The 21,540-nt window shown below is 33.1% G+C and overlaps 3 protein-coding genes across 3 annotated transcripts; 2 read left to right on the plus strand and 1 right to left on the minus strand.

Annotated features, from left to right (window-relative positions):
- Positions 1–2,128: 2,128 nt before the first annotated feature.
- Positions 2,129–12,054, minus strand: Tsp_01361 (conserved hypothetical protein). The gene is made up of 20 exons (XM_003377101.1): positions 11,928–12,054; positions 11,459–11,578; positions 11,202–11,404; positions 10,943–11,092; positions 10,565–10,720; positions 10,184–10,511; positions 9,892–10,099; positions 9,222–9,822; positions 8,998–9,130; positions 8,730–8,884; positions 8,484–8,676; positions 8,349–8,434; positions 7,328–7,364; positions 7,286–7,298; positions 4,491–6,236; positions 4,075–4,416; positions 3,861–3,979; positions 3,518–3,773; positions 3,137–3,464; positions 2,129–3,010 (listed from the first exon to the last, which is right to left on the minus strand). The coding sequence occupies exons 1-20, from the start codon at positions 12,052–12,054 to the stop codon at positions 2,129–2,131; spliced, it is 6,183 nt and encodes a 2,060-aa protein (XP_003377149.1).
- A 1,374-nt stretch (positions 12,055–13,428) lies between these two features.
- On the plus strand, positions 13,429–19,926 carry Tsp_01360 (actin family protein). The gene is made up of 23 exons (XM_003377102.1): positions 13,429–13,521; positions 13,575–13,670; positions 13,856–13,888; positions 13,955–14,052; positions 14,395–14,542; positions 14,599–14,829; positions 15,268–15,459; positions 15,860–15,921; positions 16,212–16,407; positions 16,461–16,569; positions 16,655–16,851; positions 17,742–17,796; positions 17,916–17,992; positions 18,095–18,299; positions 18,350–18,450; positions 18,506–18,603; positions 18,657–18,751; positions 18,793–19,019; positions 19,084–19,145; positions 19,214–19,328; positions 19,386–19,466; positions 19,522–19,674; positions 19,846–19,926. Exons 1-23 carry the CDS (start codon positions 13,429–13,431, stop codon positions 19,924–19,926), a joined length of 2,805 nt encoding a protein of 934 aa, XP_003377150.1.
- A 685-nt stretch (positions 19,927–20,611) lies between these two features.
- Tsp_01359 (hypothetical protein) lies at positions 20,612–21,053 on the plus strand. The gene is made up of 3 exons (XM_003377103.1): positions 20,612–20,753; positions 20,835–20,978; positions 21,022–21,053. Exons 1-3 carry the CDS (start codon positions 20,612–20,614, stop codon positions 21,051–21,053), a joined length of 318 nt encoding a protein of 105 aa, XP_003377151.1.
- The last annotated feature ends 487 nt before the right edge of the window (positions 21,054–21,540 follow it).

The raw sequence follows: 21,540 nt of genomic DNA on the forward strand, positions 1-21,540 counted from the left end.
GTAAAGACTTATTGCAATACTGTTCACATTTTTGTGAAGACCTATTGCAATAATATTCACCTTTTTGTAAGGACTTATTGTAATACTGTCCACCTTTTTGTAAAGACTTATTGTAATACTGTTCCCTTTTTTGTAAAGATTTATTGCAATACTGTTCACATTTTTGTGAAGACTTATTGCAATAATGTTCACATTTTTTGTAAAGATTTAATTATTGTTAGTTAGAGAAATAGTAAAATTTTTTTATATGTAAATAATACGTTTTAATACTGATCATTCAAATTTCTAACGCAAATGCAAAATAAATTTAAAAAACTGAACATCAAAAATTTTCTTTAAAGAATTTACAAAATAAATTATAACATAAATTCAAAATTGCACTTTAAAAATTATTATCAAACTTATAGAAATTCTCAAACTTGTGCAGCACTGGTCTGCTATACGGTAATCTGTAAATAAATATCACGCTTTTTACACTAATTACAACAGCATTGCCCTGTAACGGAAGCCGCTTTACAGCTCAAGTATTATTATAAAAATAATGGCATCAGTCACGTTGATTTTTTGCAAAATAAAACTTGTGCTAATGTAAGGAATGATAAATTATGCAATGATGTTTGCTGACTTTTCACTGTAGAATAAGTCAAGCGCTCCCAGTAGCTTCAGACTTTCACGAGTAAAGCACGTAAAATTAAAGTCATGTATGCAAATGAACAAACAAGTCTATTCCTTTCACTAATTATGTAGAAAAAGTGTACAATGAAACCTAGAAACCTAGAGCAACATTCTTCAAGAAAGCAATTTTGAGTTGAAAATGCCTAGCGTTCTGCTGTTTACACAAGCTGCATAATCTTATTCATTTTTAGAGGCGCTTCATCCACTTTTTTTCTAATATCCCATTGCCTCAAACTGGCCAAGAAAGATTCACATCTGAATTGCATGAATTTCAGCATAAAATACTTTCAGTATTAATCAAACAACCATATGCAGCAAAAACACCATTAATCGGAAACACTTTCTGATACACGTGAGGAGCAACTGATTTCAGAGAAAGTCAAAACAGCAAAGCTGCAAAGACTTTCTGCTTTACCAAAACGCAAGAAACTTCATCTTGTATATGCAAAAAAGAACCATCATATTAGACAACTGGCAAACAGCATGGTCTGATCAACGCTTGTATATCACGTTCAAAAATGGAACAATCAGTGTTTTATTATTTAAGTATGCTTGTTCAAGTTTAACCTATTCGTTGTCATTGCTACATATTCTGCCAATGGGATATTCTTAGCAAGTTAATACGACAGCCGTTCAGTTTCTTCGCTTCATAAACTATTCAGTTCCTTACAATGACGATTGATTATGATCGTGCATTATGTTACAAAAGGTTTATTACTCGATGCCGACAGTGATGAATAAAATAGTATTACTTAATTTTATACATGCTGGATTTCATTACAGAAAGAAAATATATTCACATAAACTGCAAATTTATTAAATGCAATTGAATTTTTCAGTGAAATAAATTTAATTTTCAATCAGTTATCAAATAATTCAAAGTCAAAGTGAAATTCAGCCTAATTATAATAAATTTTAAATTACACCTTACTGTAAGTAATTTGAATTGTTGCGTCTAAATTGTCAATTAGACGTTTGGAATTGGAGAACAATTCCAACGAGGCAAAAATAAATTTAAATTATGATTAAAAAAAATTTTTTTAAAGTAATATTTGAAAAGGTGAGACATTTTGAATTCATCCATACCTGGATAGTCATTGCAAGTGGACGTTGTCGAAGAATAAACAATTGACCTGCATATATTCTTGCCGCACCAAGCTCACCAGCGTGGTCGACGCGTATAATTCGGTCGAGCAGACGTTGACGATTTGTTTCTGTGCAAAATCCCCTTACAATTTTTATCCACATCTGTTGAAACAATAAACAACAATAATTAAACGCAAATATGAGAAAAAATATTTCAGAAATTTTTCAACGGATAATAAAAACCAAGCGAACAAAACTCGAAATGAGTCCAAATAAATAAATAATTGGCAATTTGTTTTTGACGCGTTGTATTATTTATTTTGCCGTAGTGAGAGTCAAAAAAAGTGTTTAATTGTCAGTTGTAAAATTAAAATGGACTATTCATGCCCAATTTGGTGTCGAAAGAGAGACGTCGACGACGTTGACGACGTTGGTGTTGCGAAGCTTCGAGTCGCTTCATCGCTTCGTTTATGCACAACACTGGTATTGTCCAGAAAAAAGCAAAAACGCTGACAAACCAAGGCACATCTCCGTATCGGAATTTCCACCTTCCTGGCCAGAGAGGCGGTGAGCAGTAGAAACTCTGGACAAGCTGCAAAGCCAAACAGGCAAAAAGCCAATTTCGATTTCTGGTCGGCGGTTTGTTCATCATCAGCTCATAGCAGTGGACATGACTGGCGCTGACTCCGATCATGTAGAGCAGAAAGAACCAGGCGCAGTAGTTTTGCGCCAGAAGCAACTGCGGTGGAGGAAGTCGGACATGGCCGTCTGAAGACGCCTGCGGCCAGTGGTCATTGGTGTTGGCAGTGGGTGTGGACTGCAAGAACCGCGTCGTCAGCACAAACAAAAGCAGCACCCCGAAACCGCTGGGAAGGAATTTCACGCTGAACTGGGTGAAAAAGGTGACAATTTCTTTGCGATTCGACCGACGTTTGTGAACCAGCGGTGAGTCGGATCCGGCGGCAGCGGTCCGTTCCGGCGTCGGCATGGCCAGTGAAGCGCTCAGCACCGGCAGAGCTAGGCAGAGCAACCAGAGCAGCATGTCCGGCGCGAACGGGGTCCACTGGACCGCAGCCAACGAGGCCAGTTGAACAAAGCTCAGCAACAGCGAACAGGAGAGCAGAAAGTAGAAGGCGACTCGAAAACGTCGAAGCATCGGCATGGACGTCGCGAACGCGCTGGTCAAGAATCCCTTGTCCAACGAGTGGACACTGAAAGCACAGGGCAACGAGTTGATCCGGTGCGCAAGCTGGACGCAGCTGTAACACGTCGCTGACTGGTGTCGAGTTTTCAACGAAGCCAGACCCGAAGTGGAACCGGAAACAGAACCAGAACTCAAACCCGAAGTCTGCTCTTGGTCTGCACAACATCCAACCGGGAGGTCCGGTTCCACGCTGACTGCCACGTCGGCGGTACAAAACAGTTCAGCATTGTCGACGTTCAACGAACTGCCGACCACGCAAACGCACTCGTCGTTCTCTTGCATGATGCGAAGCATTTCATTGGTGGCCGCCTCAACGCAGTCGGTGAACAACGGAACCAGCAGTGGCACGTTGTCCACACTGCTCAAATGCGGACGAATATTATCTATCCCCTTCGGCAACTGGGCCTGGTTGCTGATCAAAAAATCCGAACTGTCCCCGTACATGCCACTGGGGTCCGTCTCCATACAACAACTGGTCAAACTGTCCACCGACACACTTCTCGAAAGCGTCGAACAACTTTTCTATTTTGAAACAAACAAATACGTACAAACCTCACAGAGGGATCAGTTGAATTTACAATTTTAAATTCTTTCGACGACAAATTTGAATTCGAATCCAACAACGGTGTCTGTTCCGTTTCGTCTGCAAACGGCGCACGGTCAACGTGCAAATCTGCATCAGCTAAAGACACTTTACAACTGAAATTCAGAACATCCGCCTCCAACCTGAGCTTGGAAACATCCGGCTCTGAGGTGAAAATTAGACTTTGTGCAGTGGTGGAAAATTCACAACATTTCCTTTTCACGACTAAAAATGATCGCAAAGAGCAACTGATTATTATATTCTTTTTTTTCTCACATTTCACAACTATTTGAAAACGGATGTACAATTTACCGTTGCCAATTCGACGTTGCTGGGTACTTAATGCCCCGTTTTCACTATTCTCCAGTGAAATGTGACAATTCCAACCTGTCTCGAGACCCATCTTTTCAGCAAAAACACGACTTCGAAATCTAAATTCAACCAAAAAGTAATTAAAGTATTCGTTTGAAAAAATAACATGTATATATACTCATTTTCTTTAGAAAAATGAATAAATCGTATGCACATTTTGTCCAAACGTTCGATAAGTCGAACAACATCCGGTTTAGCTTGGTATTGGAAAGCGACCATTCCGAGGAAGACGTGATCTTTGAAAAAGACATCCTTGCTCTGGGGCGATGAGACCAGAGCACTTTGCAACAATGTATCCAAGCTGCAAGTGGAAGTGGCTGCATCGCTGCATTTCGAACAGTAAGATTCCATCGTTTTCAATTCTACTGCATTGAACAATGAATTAGTAAGATCGTAATAGCAACTGTCGCACGGATAGTTGATCGCCCACCGAGGCAACGGACGATAAGTCAACGCCAAACAATAAGCGGTCAAATTGTAACGAGTAGCAAAATCCCTGGAACAAACCAAAAATACAAAATAATTATAAATTTTTAATATTTCAACAATAATAAAAAAATCGTGGCTAACTTAATTTTCCGTTGATGCCATTTGTCCAATTGGCGCACTCGTCGACCATCCCAATAATAACTGCACATCGGCATCAGCATATCCGCACTACCTTGGCACATCATCTGCGAGTAGGTGTTGCTGTGGTCTTGCAAGACGGTCGCGAACGCGTTGCCAACGGGAGTTTTCTCGGATTTTCCGTTGTTCAACTGAGGGGCCATGCGGTACGCAGCCAAAATTCGCTTGATGTCGAAATTGCTACACGCATTATCCGGGTCAAAATGCATCGCTTTCGCCAACGTGCACAGACAACGTCTAATATTGACAGCCATCTGTCCACCGCCGGCAATGTGTGAGACAGCTTCCAAATGGTCCAAGAATTTCGTCCACTCTCCCCGTAGACCACATCCATTGAGCAAAGCGTTCAAACCAATCGGCTTCAAGTGGCTGACAAATGAATTCCAATTTGGATCGTCAAATTGCAACTGGGACCCATTTACGGACAAATCCAACACATGGGCGCGTCTAGTGGAACTCTGACTGGCGCCCGGTGTCCCCTCACCGTCGTTGGAAAAGAAGAACACCTTCTCGGCAGACGGATCCGCCAGTGACAAAATGCCCTTCTTGTCGACCACGCCCACTGAAGTGACCGAGCCCAGCGTTGGGTATGGTCCGGTCGTGTATGGCAAATGTTCCGGCTGCCCGAGGTAAAGGTGAATCGCCAAGTCCAACATCCTTCCGAAGCCGGACCATCCGTATTGTAAGCTGGCGATCAATCTGGCGTTGTTCAAACAGTGAAAACCGATCATGAACGCTGATACGGCTGGCATCAGCAGCGGCAGCACGACCAAAGCCAGTCGTGCTAGAAAAGCCACAATCCAACCGTCCTCCAAATTCTCCATCAAGCAATATTGAACGACGGCTGTGCAAACCCCCAACCCAACGACCACTGGTAACAAGATCCGTTCCATATAGCGGTGCAAAATTCGATTTGTCTCTTCAATCAACGGTGGTCGACGCTCACACTTGCTGGCACAGCAACGGCGAAACACGCTGACCGCAGGCGATTCGAGAATTTCCACTGCAAGACATGCACAAGGTTCAACACAGCCTTGCTTGTCCGGCTCGTTGATCTCTTCGTGACGGTCACCCCGTTGGAACATACGCCGACATCCCTGTTTCGACGGAAACAGTTCCCGACAACGACACGGAGCTGGTCTGCCAGGGCGCAACAACGCGATATCTCCATCTACTAATAAAACAACTGGCAAGCTGACCAACCTGTCGTCACGGTATACCCAACAAAGCTCTACCGAATCCGACAACGGAATGTAAATATCTGTCAAATAAAACGTTGTCGGACAGTTGGCGCAAAGTCGTTCAATTTCTTGAACTATCAAAGCCCCTTTGCGGAACAACTCCGTCCTACGCATGTAGAATGCGTAGCTGGCAAGATGCAAATTTCCAACTGTAATCATGCACAGCAAAAGGCTGGCTGTCACAGCGGCGTGATCACGACCAACAGCGTCGATCAGAATCAACACCGAAACGAGAAAACTCAAACAAGCATAAACCCAACAAAACGGAAACAGGCCTGTCGTTGTGTGGCTAAGCATGTGCATATATTTCCATGGTCGCATTTGATAAAGATGTTCATATTCAGATAATGCTGTTTGAAGGGAAGATGCTAAACGCCTCAAAGCTTCGGGAGTACGTAGACCAGGTAATGCATTCGCCATATCTGCACCATTATAAGCAAAAGGTGAACTTCAAATGGATCAATAATAATTATCATTATAATTTCCTCGCTTCATCTGTCAAATGAAAGCGATGAGGTTTTGTATAAAATGTATCTATTCTTTTTATTAAACAAATACACAATAACATAATAAATTGACATTTATTAATAAATTACTTTTAATTTGTTCATTTGAAAAGTATAAACTTTTTGAAAATTTTTTCGCTTGTAAAAGTCAAAACACCTTCAGTTCAAAGAATTAAAAAATACATAAAATCATTAATTTTTCATATTGCTAAGAAATTTGGAGAAGTAATAAACTTGATCGTCATTCGATTACTGTATCATGTGAATAATAAAATGAAATTTTAAAAACGTTGATAAAACAAATATATAATGAAATTGAAAGTAATCCACCGTTTACTGTATAAATAATACTTAGTAACCTTGAAATTTATAAAAAAATATAATAAAATGATTATGCATTATGAAATGCACATTTTACGTATACTTATCAATTAATTGTTTTCGTGAAAGATTTCCAACTTTTAAATCTGATATCTTTTAGATCTTTTAAATGTTTATCAAACATACATGAAAACAATCGCAATTGTGTTCATTACTGAATAAATTAACACGACCGTTTGAAAGTATTTTAGCAACAGCCTAAAAGGCCATCGATAATGTTGAATTAAATAATAAAATGTAAAAGCATTTTTTGCAGAGTATCTCTTGACAGCCAATTTTTTCATAATTTCTTTAATAAAACGGACTAGGGTAATTTGAATTTATTTACGCAAAAAATGCAATAAAAAGCACCATATTCTTATGCCAAAATAAAATATGAATTCACTGGCTTAAGATGTTATTTCATTCAAGACAAATACACAAATCGTATCGATTCAAATTAAAACTTACCATCGTCTATTTACAACGCGAAAATTGAGCAAAAGCTTTTATGAGATAACATGATACAGACGAATTACACGAGACCATTCAAATTCTTTTAATGTATAATAAACATGCTAAATCATAACGTGTAATAAACAACCTGAATCAAAAACGCAATTTAACTTACTGTGCGATTGAACCTGAAAATCTGAGTTCTAAACTTGCCTACTATGTGCTATTTTGACAAATACGTGAAGAAATTGCAGCTGAAATATATGAATCAATAAATTTATTACAGTGTTAAACTTTTAACTAAAATATTGTTTAAAATGAAATCAATTAAGAATTTGCATTCAGTTTTTATTCTGTTGCTTAACAAATTTTAAGTTTTACACAACAGACTGTAACTTTTCATATGAATTTAGACAAACAATTTGTTCCAATGTCGCTTAAAATATCAAAGAAAAGGAAAGCAAGTTTTATCAAGGCTCATTATCTCATAATGAAAATTTTAAAATAAACGGACTGACAATATTTCATTCTATAGTAAGAAACTACATTTTATTTTGAATAGATAACGTATACGCAAACAGGCAATAAAATAGAGAATTTGAAATACTTAGGCATTTACAATAGTTTACTCAGAATAATATGAAAAGCAAAAAAAACATTAATAATAAAACATGTATATGCAGTTTAATCTCTTTTTAAATAAATTTGCCAGCAATCATAAGCATCAGAAGCTGCCCGCCGAACCAAACGCTTGTGATGGTCCAAAAGCTCTAATAGATGATCCAATATTACTTCTTTAGTAGATGTGTTACATTCAGCGCAAAATAGTTTTCCCAGTAATTTCATACATTCCAAAGCTTTTACACTAATAATCTACAAATCAATTAAAACACAAAAAATTATGCAATATTTTCCTTTTTCATTAAGTTCAATTATCCATACCACACTGTTACTTTTAGAAATAACGGCAAAAAGTTCTTTACTAATAATCAATAAATCGTCAACTGTAATTGGACAGTTACATTTACTTTCTAACATAGAGCAAATGGTATTCAAGCTGATTTCTACTGTCGCTGAAGACCGACTTTGCAACGATGAAATCAATATTTGAAACAGCTAAAATATATTTAATTTTATGAAAAATAAAAACAGAAGCATCGTCACATTTTCACTAAAACTAACATCAAAATAAATGTATATTTGAATTTACTTTAAATGAAAGATAACAAAAAACATACTTTTTTAAAATAATCATCATCATCGGAACACGAATTGGAATGAAGTTGAATCATGGACACTGCTTGAATAAAATCATCCACAACATCTAAAGAAAAGTAATTAAAATTTAAAGTAGTCATAAAATAATCACAAACAGTTGGAAATGTCCAAATTTCCAAAAAGTTTCTTAAAAATGCAAGAAGCCTCATGATAAATCCATCTCTTGGAATCTGGATCAATTCGTTGCATGCGAAACAATTCATCTGCGCTTTCTTGATCCGGAAATAAAATTTTCATAGCTTCGATAGCTTGACCACTAGTCTGCTCATGGCAAAGCATGCTGAATATCTTGAAACAAATCAATTCTAATGGAAAAAATTGAAAAACACAAATTTTATTACAAATTCTATTAGAGGAAGTCCAGTTGAGTTCTTTTTAACCAGGTAGGAATTGGCCAAATAAGCATACGGAATCAATAATTCGGGAAACTTTTCGCTATAATTTGCACAATGAAAAGTATATTGGTCGAGGATTTCTTTGTAAATAGTGTTTTCAACTAAAATTAAATAAAGCATTCTATAAATAAATAAACAAATTCAATTTCAATAGTAATCGTTGCTTTAAAATTCGAGAAATATTTCAATGCTGCAAAAATCTCAAATAGCTTACCAGATTCCAATGAATTGAAAATGCATGAAAATAATTTGTAACATGCGCAATGACGCTTCACTTTCATCGGATCATGCAAACAACATCTCACATCCCAAATTTCTTTGAACAGTTCTTCAAATGACATGATGTCCTAAGTGAATTTGAAGTTATATACATATATTAAAATTTCACGAAGATATTCCATTAGTTTTAAAATTACATAAATGACACAGAAAATTTACTGTAGAATTGAATGAAGCAAAAACTGGAGCAATTATATTTCGACTTGAAAATTTCATAAAAAAGGAACCAATTCCATTTTTTCTCACGTAATCAGCCAATTTATTAGCTAACTGATTTGACAACCTGAAAATATGTTTACCATAAAAACAAATCCATTTCAAATTTGCATGCATTGTACTGTACTGTTTTGGAAAAGAGTGATAGAACGTTCGAATAAGTTTGGCAATCGAATTTCCAACTTCTACATTCACATCTGACAAATCGCCGGCTGAATTCCAACCAATCAAATCGCCAATTATGCTGCTTTGCAAAATCGCTTCACAAAGCTGTTCATTAATTTCAGGTTGGTGAACTGCATCGTGCATCGATTGAACAGTCAATTTTATTTCTTCCATTTGTGCTGATTTCTCTGATGAATGCTTGAAACTGTTCTCGACTAATTCAAGAAATGGCTTTATTGCCACATTATGTGAAGTAAAAAGTGGAAACAAGCTCAACGCCATCGTGTTCGACTCCCTCAGCATTTTCGGGAGAAGAATCTTTTTAACATATTCCCAATGATTTGTGGGCAAACATCGAAACCACTGTTCCCATGCATCCCTTGTTGCAGTGGAAGTAATAATGTTAAACATGAAATATTGTGGCAGATTTTCAAATTTTTGAACTTACTTTTCAAATTTGGGATTTGTTTTGATGAGCTGAATAACGTCGGCAGTGATCAATTCCACATCAGAGTTGGTCACCATGTGAGGACAGCTTTCCAGAAGATATGATAAAATATTAATCGCGCTGCCTTTGAATTCATCTTGTTCAGAATGAAACCATCTCATTGCAAGCTTTTTAATGCTTTCCATAGTTGACTCATAAGAAATATTTTCTAAGTAAAGAAAATTGAACGTATCATTCAAAAGTGCAGTCTTTTAACACACTGAAATCAGAAACATTTTTTTAAAATATTTACTTGAATGTTCACTTTTAATTTTGCACCACTGAGCCATAATTTTCGCATAATCTGCTGCATAAAAATCATGCGAAACGCATTTCGAAATGATCGTACAGCAAACCCATTCAAAAAAATAATCAAACATATCCGAAACTGCAGTCGACGCAACCCTCAGCATTTTCTCTGATTTATGAAGTTGGTTTAATACAGGATTTCCAAAAAAAGCTTCTGCTTCTATTGAGAATAAGAAAAAATCTTTACAGTCTAAGAGAACTGTTTGCATCCACAAAAAAAGCTTACTGTTACAAATGCAATCAGCAAACGATATCTTCATCTGTTTGTCCGACTAAAAAATGAATAATTTTTAGATCAAAAAAAGGATTAAAATAAAATGCTCACTTCAGTAAAAACAGTTTTCACCAAATCATGCAGTAATGTTAAGATTGATTCTTCGAGAACAGGCGGATACGTATAATAACACTTATTAATCAATTTGAACACCTGTTCACGTGCGTCAACGATACAACAGGGCGTGAATCGTTTCAAAGCTGATCTCTGAAAATAACTGCTTAACATTTAAATTTAAAAATTTACTTCGTTAAAATTAAAATGAAATCATTTTAATATCACAAATCACAAATTGTGACATATTCTATTTCCATCATTAAAAAAGCATATATAATTCCATTTGTTTATCATTTGTTAAAGTTGAAAGTATTTTACTTGTAGAAAGGCAAATACATATATGTGATTTTTAAAATATTTGTTGCTACAAACCAATAGTATGAAAATTTCGTCATTCTCCACTTCATCCAAACTGTTTTCAATACATCTGAAGCAGAGAACCGCAAACTGATCAGTGGCAGTCATACAATCAATCAGTGCATTCGACACATCTTCACGGGATACATCATTTTCATCATCAATCTGAAGTTTATCACTCACATTCAAATAATGCAATAAAACTTTCATTCAAATATTATTTTAAAAAGAAAATTATTCGCCTGTTCTTATAAGTTTTAAAAGTTCAAATAACTTCCAACAACTTTACAGCTCTATTAAAGCAAATACAATGAATACTGTCGGTGTAAAAATAGAAATTCAAAACTTTTAACACAACAGTATTCGTTTTCAAAGCTAAGCATTGAAATTTCCAAACATAAAAAGTACTTGCTTCGTAAAATTCGACAGGAAAAAATGATTCAAAATACGAGAAATAATTTTCCAATAAAGGGGATTCTAAAATCATATAACATTTTTTGTGTAAAAATTAATATGTTAAAAAACATCAACCTATATCAAATTTCTTCACAAAAACTGGGAAACTAGTAAAAATTTCCATCATACATTCAGGATCATGCTCTCCTTGAATAGCTAAATAATACTGTTCCAAGAATGATGAACAACCTGCACCTAAAATAGAATAATCGATTAAATAAAATTATGTTCAAAAACTTCTTCTCTAAGTTTTAAACAAATTAAGTAACATAAATTAATATTCTCTTTCATAAAGCAAGAACTTAATACCATCTGCTTAATTTAATCAAAATAAATGAAATTATTAAATTTTTTAAATGTTACCTTTCACTAAATCAAATTCCAAAAAATCTACACTTTAATTGATAATGTTAAATTAATCCTAATTTTTTTCAATTTCATCAAATTAGTTCAATTTTAGTTAAATAATAAAAACAATATTCAGTGTAATTTCGCTTTCATAGTATCTTCAGTTCAAACATGAAAATCTTCAACCATCAGATACCTTTATTGATAGAGCTTACATAAGTATGAGCAATACGAAAAACGCTAAGACGCCCTTTCTGAACATAACTTTGAACATGCCGAAGTGAAAAAACTGTTGTAATAACACGTTCAGCATCATCAGACATTCTCAAACATAACTATAAAACAATATTGCAATTCATTGAAATCAACAAAATAAATAAATAAATAAATACCAAACTATCCAAAATGCTCAGAATGGTTTCAGCAAGATGATGATCTTCTTTCAATACTTCAATGAGGTATGTTATCAATTTAGATGCTAAACTAGTAAAAAATTATTTGAAATAAACCACGTTTTCTTAATACCTTCAGCTTCAAAAATAAAGTCAGGTGATAACTTTTCGACAATTTCAGCAAGCATTTTAAATGACGACAAACGGCAAGATAAACTCGAGCTATTGAAAGAATCTCTAAACAGCAAAAATAACCCGAAATTATTGAAGTTATTTGTAAACAATATGTACTGAAATGTCGAAAAAAAATCCGAAATATGCTGCTTTCCATCTTTTATAGAAGAAATCCATTTCGCAACTTCAACTTCATCACTTTGCAGCTCATCCATGTGAAATTCTAAATATTTTATTTGCGTTATAAAAAAAAATAAAAATATTGTTATATTGCATAAAATTACAGCAAATTTAAAAAGATTTCACAAAACTAAGTACGCTGTGGAAGTAAAAAATATTTGAAAAAATATATTCATCATAATTCTTATTCACAATTAAAAATTCATATGTGTATTTCAAATATATATGTATAAAACAAAATTATCAAAAATTTTCATATGTATAAAATGAATAAAACATTTTATCAAAATTTACAGTTTACAAAACAGCAAACTACTGTACCTAAACTTGAAAATTTTTCTAATTACTGTATGAGTTATACAACATGCAAATACATTTATAAAGTTTTTTTATTTAAAAGATTGGTTTTTTCAAAAATAGCGTTTTTTGTTAATATTTTTTATTTCGGGAAAGTTTTAAGTCTACTACTTAAAACTACTTATTTTGAATTGAAAATTATGCATTTTTTAAATGTTTTGTTTTTCTACATAAAGGTTTAGCTTACTGTGTATTTTTTTCATTGTTTCAAATGTTTGTACATGCGGTTGAACAAGACTTTTGTTTTATATGTGAATGATAAATGAATATCTTTTACAAATATTTTGCAAAATCTCTCTTTATCTTATTAAGCTGATTATTACTTCAAGTCATTTTAAATTGATTCAGTATGAGTATCATAGTATTAATTATATTATTATATGTGGTGAGTTAGCGTTAATATAACTCATAGGTTGGTTAACAACTTTCATGTATGTTGATGAGCTAATACTTATTGCTGAGCAGGTTATGAAGACTGATTCACAGAGAGTATTGTATTTATAGTTTTAAAATGCTGTAGAACAGTAAATGAATAGGTATAATTATAAATTTTTTAATCTTATTTTTTTAAGTTGTGTTGCCTTGGTATGAAGTATGGCTGCCATTTCAGTCAATGATATTAAAGAAAAAATTCTTACAAATCCATTAAATGTTGAAGCTTGGTCGGATTTCTTGGAATCAGTCGAAGTAAGAGTGTTTTTTCAAATGTTTCTTAAAATCTAATTTCAATGTTTTTAAAGGAAATTCCCATAGAGGAAGCGCGACTTATGTACAATAAACTAATTGAGACATTTCCTTCTAGTCCTCAGTATTGGACATCATTTATTCGATTTGAGGTTTGTTATATCTACATGCATATTTAAAGTAAAGAATAAACTTATTCTCAGTATTTCATGAAATTAATTTTCTCATATTGCTGTATTGAAATATTTTTGTATTTTCATAAGAAAAGCAATGGTTTCTTGCATCAGTGTTATTATTCTGTTATGTAATTAAATCAGACTGATGTACTTGTTTTCAGTTAAGCAATTCGGCATTCGTTCAAGTAGAAGCGGTGAGCATCATCTTTGTTTTATAACAAAATTTATTTATGTTTATTAAACCGTAGTTGAAATTTTAGTTGTTTCGTCGTTGCTTGCTCAAAGTGCTGCACATCGATGTTTGGAAAATTTACCTTGCTTATGTTCGTGATACAAAATCATGTGTCACTGGATTCAAGTATTAAATTATTTTAATACCAACTTTACTTTAAAAGAAGTTGCATCTTGAATAAATTTTAAATGAAATCAAACATAATTCAAATGCATTTTTTAATTTTCAAATTATTTAGTGTTATATTTTATTTACTTATTATTCAAGATTTTAAATTAAACCAGCTTTTATCTAGGAAGTCTATAAAAGAAGCATATGAATTTGCACTTGACAAAATTGGTTTAGATTTTTATTCATATTCAGTGTATGATGAATTTATAAAGTGGCTTTTACAAATGTAAGTATTTTTTTCATTTTTGTATGCATGCAATAAATTTAAATGTTTGTTATTTATTTCATGAAATTTAGGTTACCTGAATCTGAAAGCGGTGCAAGGAAGGAATCTGAAGGAGCAGATACTAATGTAGATGAAATAAGGCGAGTGTTTTTAAGAGGTATTAGTTGTCCGATTGAAAACATTGCTGCTCTTTGGAATGATTACGAACAGTTTGAAAAAGTGAATGTGATTTTATTGAAAGAAAATATTTTAATTGGTTTTTACTCTCATTGAAGAAATATGGTGGTTTGACTGCTCAGAACCGTATAGATACTGCCAGAAAGGTATATTTGAAAACTAGTGAGGTTGCAAAATGTTTGGAAAAACTGCTTGTGGGAATAAATACGAAACGTATTTCTGTACCTCTTCAAAATACAGTCTCTGAAAGGAATCAGTTATCCCGTTGGTATGCTTACATTGATTATGAAAAATCGAATCCTTTAGCAACGCAATGCTTTGACTTACTAGTAAGAAGAGGTAGATTTTTTCTTTGTTTGTTTTTTAATTTTTATGTATTTTTGTTTTTATTTTATGTTTTTAGTAATTTACGCTTATGAACAGGTGTTAATGTGCTTCAGCGATTGTCTTGCGCTTTGGTGCGATCTCATTTCCTTTATGGAACAGTCAATTGAAACGGCCAACAGTCGCAATGTACGATTTTTTAAATTTAATTTTCAACTTTATATTTTATTACTGTAAACTTATTTGATTTTTTTTGAATTAAAAGAAATTAATAATTAATTTTCAAGTTGATTCTTCATTTATTCATATTCTCTTGAATAATATGGGATATCGATGTAAGTAGAATTATGAAAATATTAAAATGTAAGAAAACAGTACCAGATTCTAAATTGTATGATTATTTGCTTGTAAATAATATTATTTAAATGCTTTTTTTTATTAAGGAAGTTGATTTGTCGGAAAAGTTGAGCGAAGAAGTTTCAAGAACCTTTGAACGTGCTATGGATGCTGGAATGAAAGATGAATATTTGATTTATTTTGTTTATAGTCAATTTTTAGAAAATCAAAAGCGTTACTCAGAAGTGAAAGAGGTTTTACAAAGTTTTATTCAAATTCCAAATGTTGATCCGACTTTAGTAAGTTTTCGACATCTATTAGGATTGACAATATTTATTTTTTTCAATTATGCACGTAGTTTAATTGTGATCTGTTGTAATAATAATTTTGAGAGCATTTTGAATATATAAAAAATAATATCTATTATTGAAAACATTTTTTGAAAATTTATTTTGAAATTGTTTAATGACAACCGAGGATTTATTTTAAGGCTTACATTCACTTGATGCAGTTTGCTAATAGAACTGGCAGTTTGGCTTCGGCTAGAACAATTTTCAAATCGGCGAGAGAAGACGAAAGGACCAAATGTGAAATGTACATTGCCGCTGCTGAGATGGAATACCGTTGGAAAAAAGTGTGCAATTGAAATATTAATAAATATTGATATTGAAAATATCTATTTGTTTTGCAATTATTCAGGATCCGACAATCTCTGTTCGAATATATGAATTGGGATTGAAAAGATACAAGAACGATTCAAAGTTTGCATGTTCATATTTGAAATTTGTGATGGGTTTGAACGGTGAACAATTATTTGAAAATTTTATTTTTATTTTTATTTGAATATTTGCTGTTATTTCAGAAGATTCCAATACGCGTGTTTTGTTCGAACGAATTCTGTCTTCTGGAATGCTTAATGAACAAAGTGCAGTGTAATTTTAAATTTTTTCCTCGATGATTTAAGAAAATATAATGAATTTAATTCAAATAAAATAAACTTTTCCCTGATATTAAAAAAAAATCCCCTGATCGTGTGTGAAAATTGTTTCAGAGAAGTGTGGAATTTGTATGTCGAATTTGAAAGTCTTGTTGGAGATTTGGCAACAATTACAAAGGTAAATCAACGTCGGCAGCATGCATTGACAAAACGTTTTCAAGAAAATCCCACAGCAATGCTGGTGGATCGTTATAAATTTATGAATTTGCTGCCATGTAAAAAACAAGAGCTGGATTTGTTAGGCTACATGGTACGGTTTCTGTACTGTACAAGACGAGCACAATTTTACAAATTGATTTCTAGGAATCATCCGCTTTGAAAAGTGAAACTTTGTCATTGACACGTACACAATGCTCCACTTATCCAGATATTTCTGGTTTATTACCTTATAAGCCAAGAGAGTGTCCGAAAGGTAAGAATGTGTTGTCGATAATATTGTTTATTTGAATCAAAGGATGAAATCTTCAAATAAATCCAAAATAATTGTCATTTTTTAGGATTTTTCCATTACGTTGCTGGCGGTATATTTCCTCCACCTGCTGAAGTTGCCAAAGTTCTTAGCGTTTTGCCTCCGCCAGGTTGTTTTCATGGACCATTTGTGAAAGTTGACGATTTATTTCAATTTGTGGAAGAAAATTTAAAATCTTTCAAACCGAAAAATGTTACTGGCCGCGAATGTCCAAAAGAATTTCCAGTACAACGTCTTCAATAATAATGACATCATCGAATTTTACATTATAATAATTTTACGAAGTGCTTCTTTTTTCACGTTAGATGATTATTATTTTTTGTTACTGTTTGTTATTTTGTCGTGTTAATTCGTACGAAAAAACATTAAACTTCTATATATTTATATATTTAGAAATTCAATTGTTTATACAACGCCAATTTTATTCGTTTCGTTCATTTGGAGAAAGATGGTTGAATTCAAACTGAATACTAAACGTGATTAGCATTGTTTAAATAAAAATACTAATAACAATTGGCTTTGATTAATAATAACATGTCGAGTTCAATATTTATTTGGATGCTGTACACTTAGAATATGTGATTTATGGATTAACAGCCCTACTTTTTATTTCATGCATTAGCGAAAGCAATTTCAAATGCTTCAAAAGTCTGCCTTAAAGAATTGAGTGCCAAAAAATGAAAAACATAAATTTAATTTCGCAAAAAAGTTTAAGCTCATTTTAAGCTTCAGCATAACCGTGACTGCACAATAAGCTCAGCTAAAACATTGTCAAATGCCTCGTGCAGTATAGATAATAAAATCATATTCTAAATGCTTTAATGAAAATAATTTAATTTTTCAACATTTTTGTATTAAAAACAAAAATATGGTCTATTTGATTTCTCTATTTATGAAGCCTATTGCATTTGAAAATTTGAACTTGATTTTCAACTAATTGAAAATACTGTATTTCATTTTTGTTTTAGTTATTTTTGTGGTAAAATTGGAGCATTTTTATGATTGCATTTTCAAAATGAATATTCTGTATAATAGAAACTTTATGTTATGCAAAAAATAAGATTACTGATTCATAAATAATGTATATAATTTTTCGAATTGCAGCCATTTTTTAGAAGTACAAATTTGCATTCGTTGCGGCCAGCACCATGACTGGATTTAATAGTGCAGGTAATCAATCATGTTGTTCATGTAATGTTTTAATATTTCGTAGAGTTTGGCACTGATATGCTTATTAGTGCAGTTGTTAAAGATGTTTGATGATTTCTGATCAGTACGTTTTGTTTTAGATGATCTCGGCGCGTTGGTGCTTGATCCAGGTCATCATTCTTTCAGAATTGGATACGCAGGAGATGATAATCCGAAGGTATATTTTTAGCTATCGTTTTTGCATCTTCACGCTTGTAAAATTTGGTGCGAGAAACTGATGGTTTATTAAATTGTGTTTATTTCGTCAACTAAAATGCAGAGCTGCTTTCAGCTTGACTTGCCAGGTGTTTATGGCTACATTGACGACACGCTGGTCAGCGGAGATGACACTGCTGATGGTGATTTGCTGCAAGGTGGTGGATATGCGTCGAATAATAAATTTCGCAAATACTTCATTGGTACAAACGCTATACATGTTCCCAGAGCTGAAGTTGAATATGGATCCTTTTTGCAGGATGGACTAAGTAAGTTAGAAATGTATTTATGAATGCAGTTTTATATGTGAAAATTTTAGTTAATGATTGGGATATGTTTGAAAATGTCTTAATGCACGCTTTTAATATTTTTTTCATGGAAAATACTTGCAATTATCCAATTCTATTTTCTGAAGCTTCAGTAAGTATGCAAAAATAAGTTCGTAGTTTTGATTGTTATAAGTTTTGTTCTTTAGTGGAATACAAGAACTAAACGAGAACGATTAACAGAAGTTATGTTCGAAAAATTTGGCATACCTGCATTTTATGTTGCGAAAAACTCCGTTTTAGCCGCGTATGATTGAATTATTATTCTTGTTGATAAATTTGAAAAAGTCTGCTTTACAGTTTTGCGAACGGAAGGCAGACGGCCATAGTGCTCGACAGTGGGGCAACGCATACAACTGCTTCTCCCGTTTACGATGGATTTTGCATGACCAATGGTAATATTTTTTCTTTATTCAACTTTGATTGTTTGTTGCAGATGTTCTAAAATTGTGTTATCAATTTGAAGCAATTGTGAAAACCTCGCTCGGTGGCATTGCCTTAAATAATCATATCAAAAAATTATTCCAAGAAATTGGAATTGAAGTAATTCCGAAATACATGGTAAAATCCAAACAGCCCGTTTCCGAGGGTCACCCACCTAGATGGAAGAAAAAGAAAAATCTTCCCGAAGTAACGTCATCTTTTCATGACTTTGGTATCAAGGTAATCTGTTTTTATTTATTCGATGAGAAAATTTTTCTAATATGATTTTTCTATTCTCTATCAGGAAGTATTGGAAGATTTCAAAGCATCGGTTTGTCAAGTTTCAGATGCTGCTTTGGATCCAATGTAATAATAAAAATCCCTTGATTAGAATTGATTTCTTGTTTAAATTTGTACAAAAGCATTTTTTTTAGCATTGTGGACAAGTTTCCCAGAGTGAATTTTGAATTTCCAAACGGATTCAGTGTAGATTTTGGTCGTGAGCGTTTTGAAGTTGGAGAAGCATTGTTTGACTTGTCTTACTTAAAAGTATATAATTTTATTTTTTTGAACCATATTTTGCTAAATTATTGTCAGCTTTTTCAGGGAGAAAACATTCAGCCTGCATTATCCGTGAGCAGTGCTGTACACACTAGTGTCAATATATGTGACAGTGATTACAGAACTGTAAGCTTTGCTTTCATGTGTCCATTGGAAAAAGATGAGATAATTTCATTTTCAGGCTTTGTACAACTCTGTCGTTGTTACTGGCGGTAATTCATTACTGTCCGGGTTTGTCGATCGATTTATACATGAAGTTAATACGAGAAGTTCATCAGTAATTTTCAACTTTTTCCTTCATTCGGTCGTCATTTATGTGTACGTATATCTGTCTGTATGTTGAATTATAGAATGCAAAAGTGAAAATTCACAGTGCCGTGACGGCATCAGAGCGTCGATTTGGAGCATGGATTGGAGGATCAATTTTAGCTTCATTAGTAAGCAAAAAATACCTTTTAATTAATTAGTTATTTGGAAGGTTATAAGAAAAGTGATCATATTTCAGGCTAATTTTCAACAGATGTGGATCAGCAAACAAGAATATGAAGAAACTGGACGTGGAATTGTTGAAAAGAAATGTCCTTGAAAATGTTAATGATGTTATTATATGTAAATTTACCAATGTATTCATTTATTATGCCTGAGCTTTATCATCAAGTTTCTTAAACGCACATACACACACAGACACAATGGTATTTAATCTGTCAGTAGAAGCATTTTTATTTTGCATGCATTGTAATAAACATTTGAATTTATTTGAAAAATTCAAATTTCAATCAATTTCATGTTGCTTGTAATTTTTTGGATAAAAGTTGTAATATGTTTCAAATAAACCAGCACTAGATAAAGTAGACGGAGAAAAGAATAAGAGTTGCTTTGCAATAAATGCAATGCTCTTCATATGTATGTGTAGAAGAAATGTCGCATTTATTTAATGTGGAAAATGTTGATCATCAAATTGAGAACATTTACAATGAATTTGAATGTGTAATCTGAGATGATGATAAACTGTGCTATCAGTTCATCGTATGTATTGATTTTCAACGAGCAGTGTGTCCAATGTGGAAATTGATGCTACTATTTATAAAATGAATTTGCATTTTCAATGAAAGTGTTACTTTTTTCTATTTTCATTTTTTCCACTGAATATTTGCAACATTGTTTCACAGAATTGGATCAGTAAACAATGGCAATTGCATTTTTCCAAAGTTTAAGAGTTTTCAACTGCTGCAGCAAAAGTCTCAAAGACCTTTGCTACCGGCTGGTCTATTATGCATCCCGGCTATTCATTGTCTGCATTCTGCTTGGCCGGTCTCAAGTTGTCCCACAACTTTCACTCAAAATTATTGTTATTCCACTTTTCACCATTTTCACCTTCGCCAAACGGGTTGGCTCGGTGCATTCTTGAATTCGGTAATGAAAATCTGTTGCTTTATTATTATATGCTTTTTTTTTCTTTTGCTTTTCTGAAAGAAAATTACAGTAATATTGAAGATGAGAGCAATCAACAACAACAACAACAACAAAATTATGCAACACTGAAGTTAACTTTTGCGTTAAGTTGCAATTTTACAATAGCAGTATTGAACAATTACAACATTAGCAATGAGAATATTCGCCTTGATAAAAATGGTCCCTGTTTTTTTTTCATTCACATAAATTTTATTCAAATCAAATTCAGACAACTGGAGAAAAAGTTCCCGTCATCGATGATGCTAATTTCAATAAACTTCGTCATCAATTTCGTCTCTCGTAAATTAGAAAAAAAAATATACATTCGCAATTTTCAATAACGTTATACGCAATTCATTGTTATAATTACGTGAAAATCTTCTAATTAAAAAAAGATTACGTTGAAATGGTTCATGATTTATCAACTTATCAACTAGAACGTGAATCAGTCTGTGCGTATTTGTTAATTGTTTTTTTTGATTATTTAAAATACAATACATACTATCAGTATACAATTCTGCTAAATTTTGCATATCAAACATTCGAACTTTGAAAGTTCAGAACCTTATACTGTACATCCATACTGTACCTTTTCTGGAATTTAAAGCAACATGATCGCAAATCCGATAAATGGCATCATTAAATATCCTAATCGTCAATTATTTTGAACTAACTCTCTACAGTTTATAGTTATACGATGAATTTTAAAATAATACTTAAATAAAAGTGTTAATTTTTAAAATTTGTG

This window comes from Trichinella spiralis, assembly GCF_000181795.1.
Source record: "Trichinella spiralis strain ISS 195 chromosome Unknown Scfld4, whole genome shotgun sequence".
Lineage (NCBI taxonomy): Eukaryota > Metazoa > Nematoda > Enoplea > Trichinellida > Trichinellidae > Trichinella > Trichinella spiralis.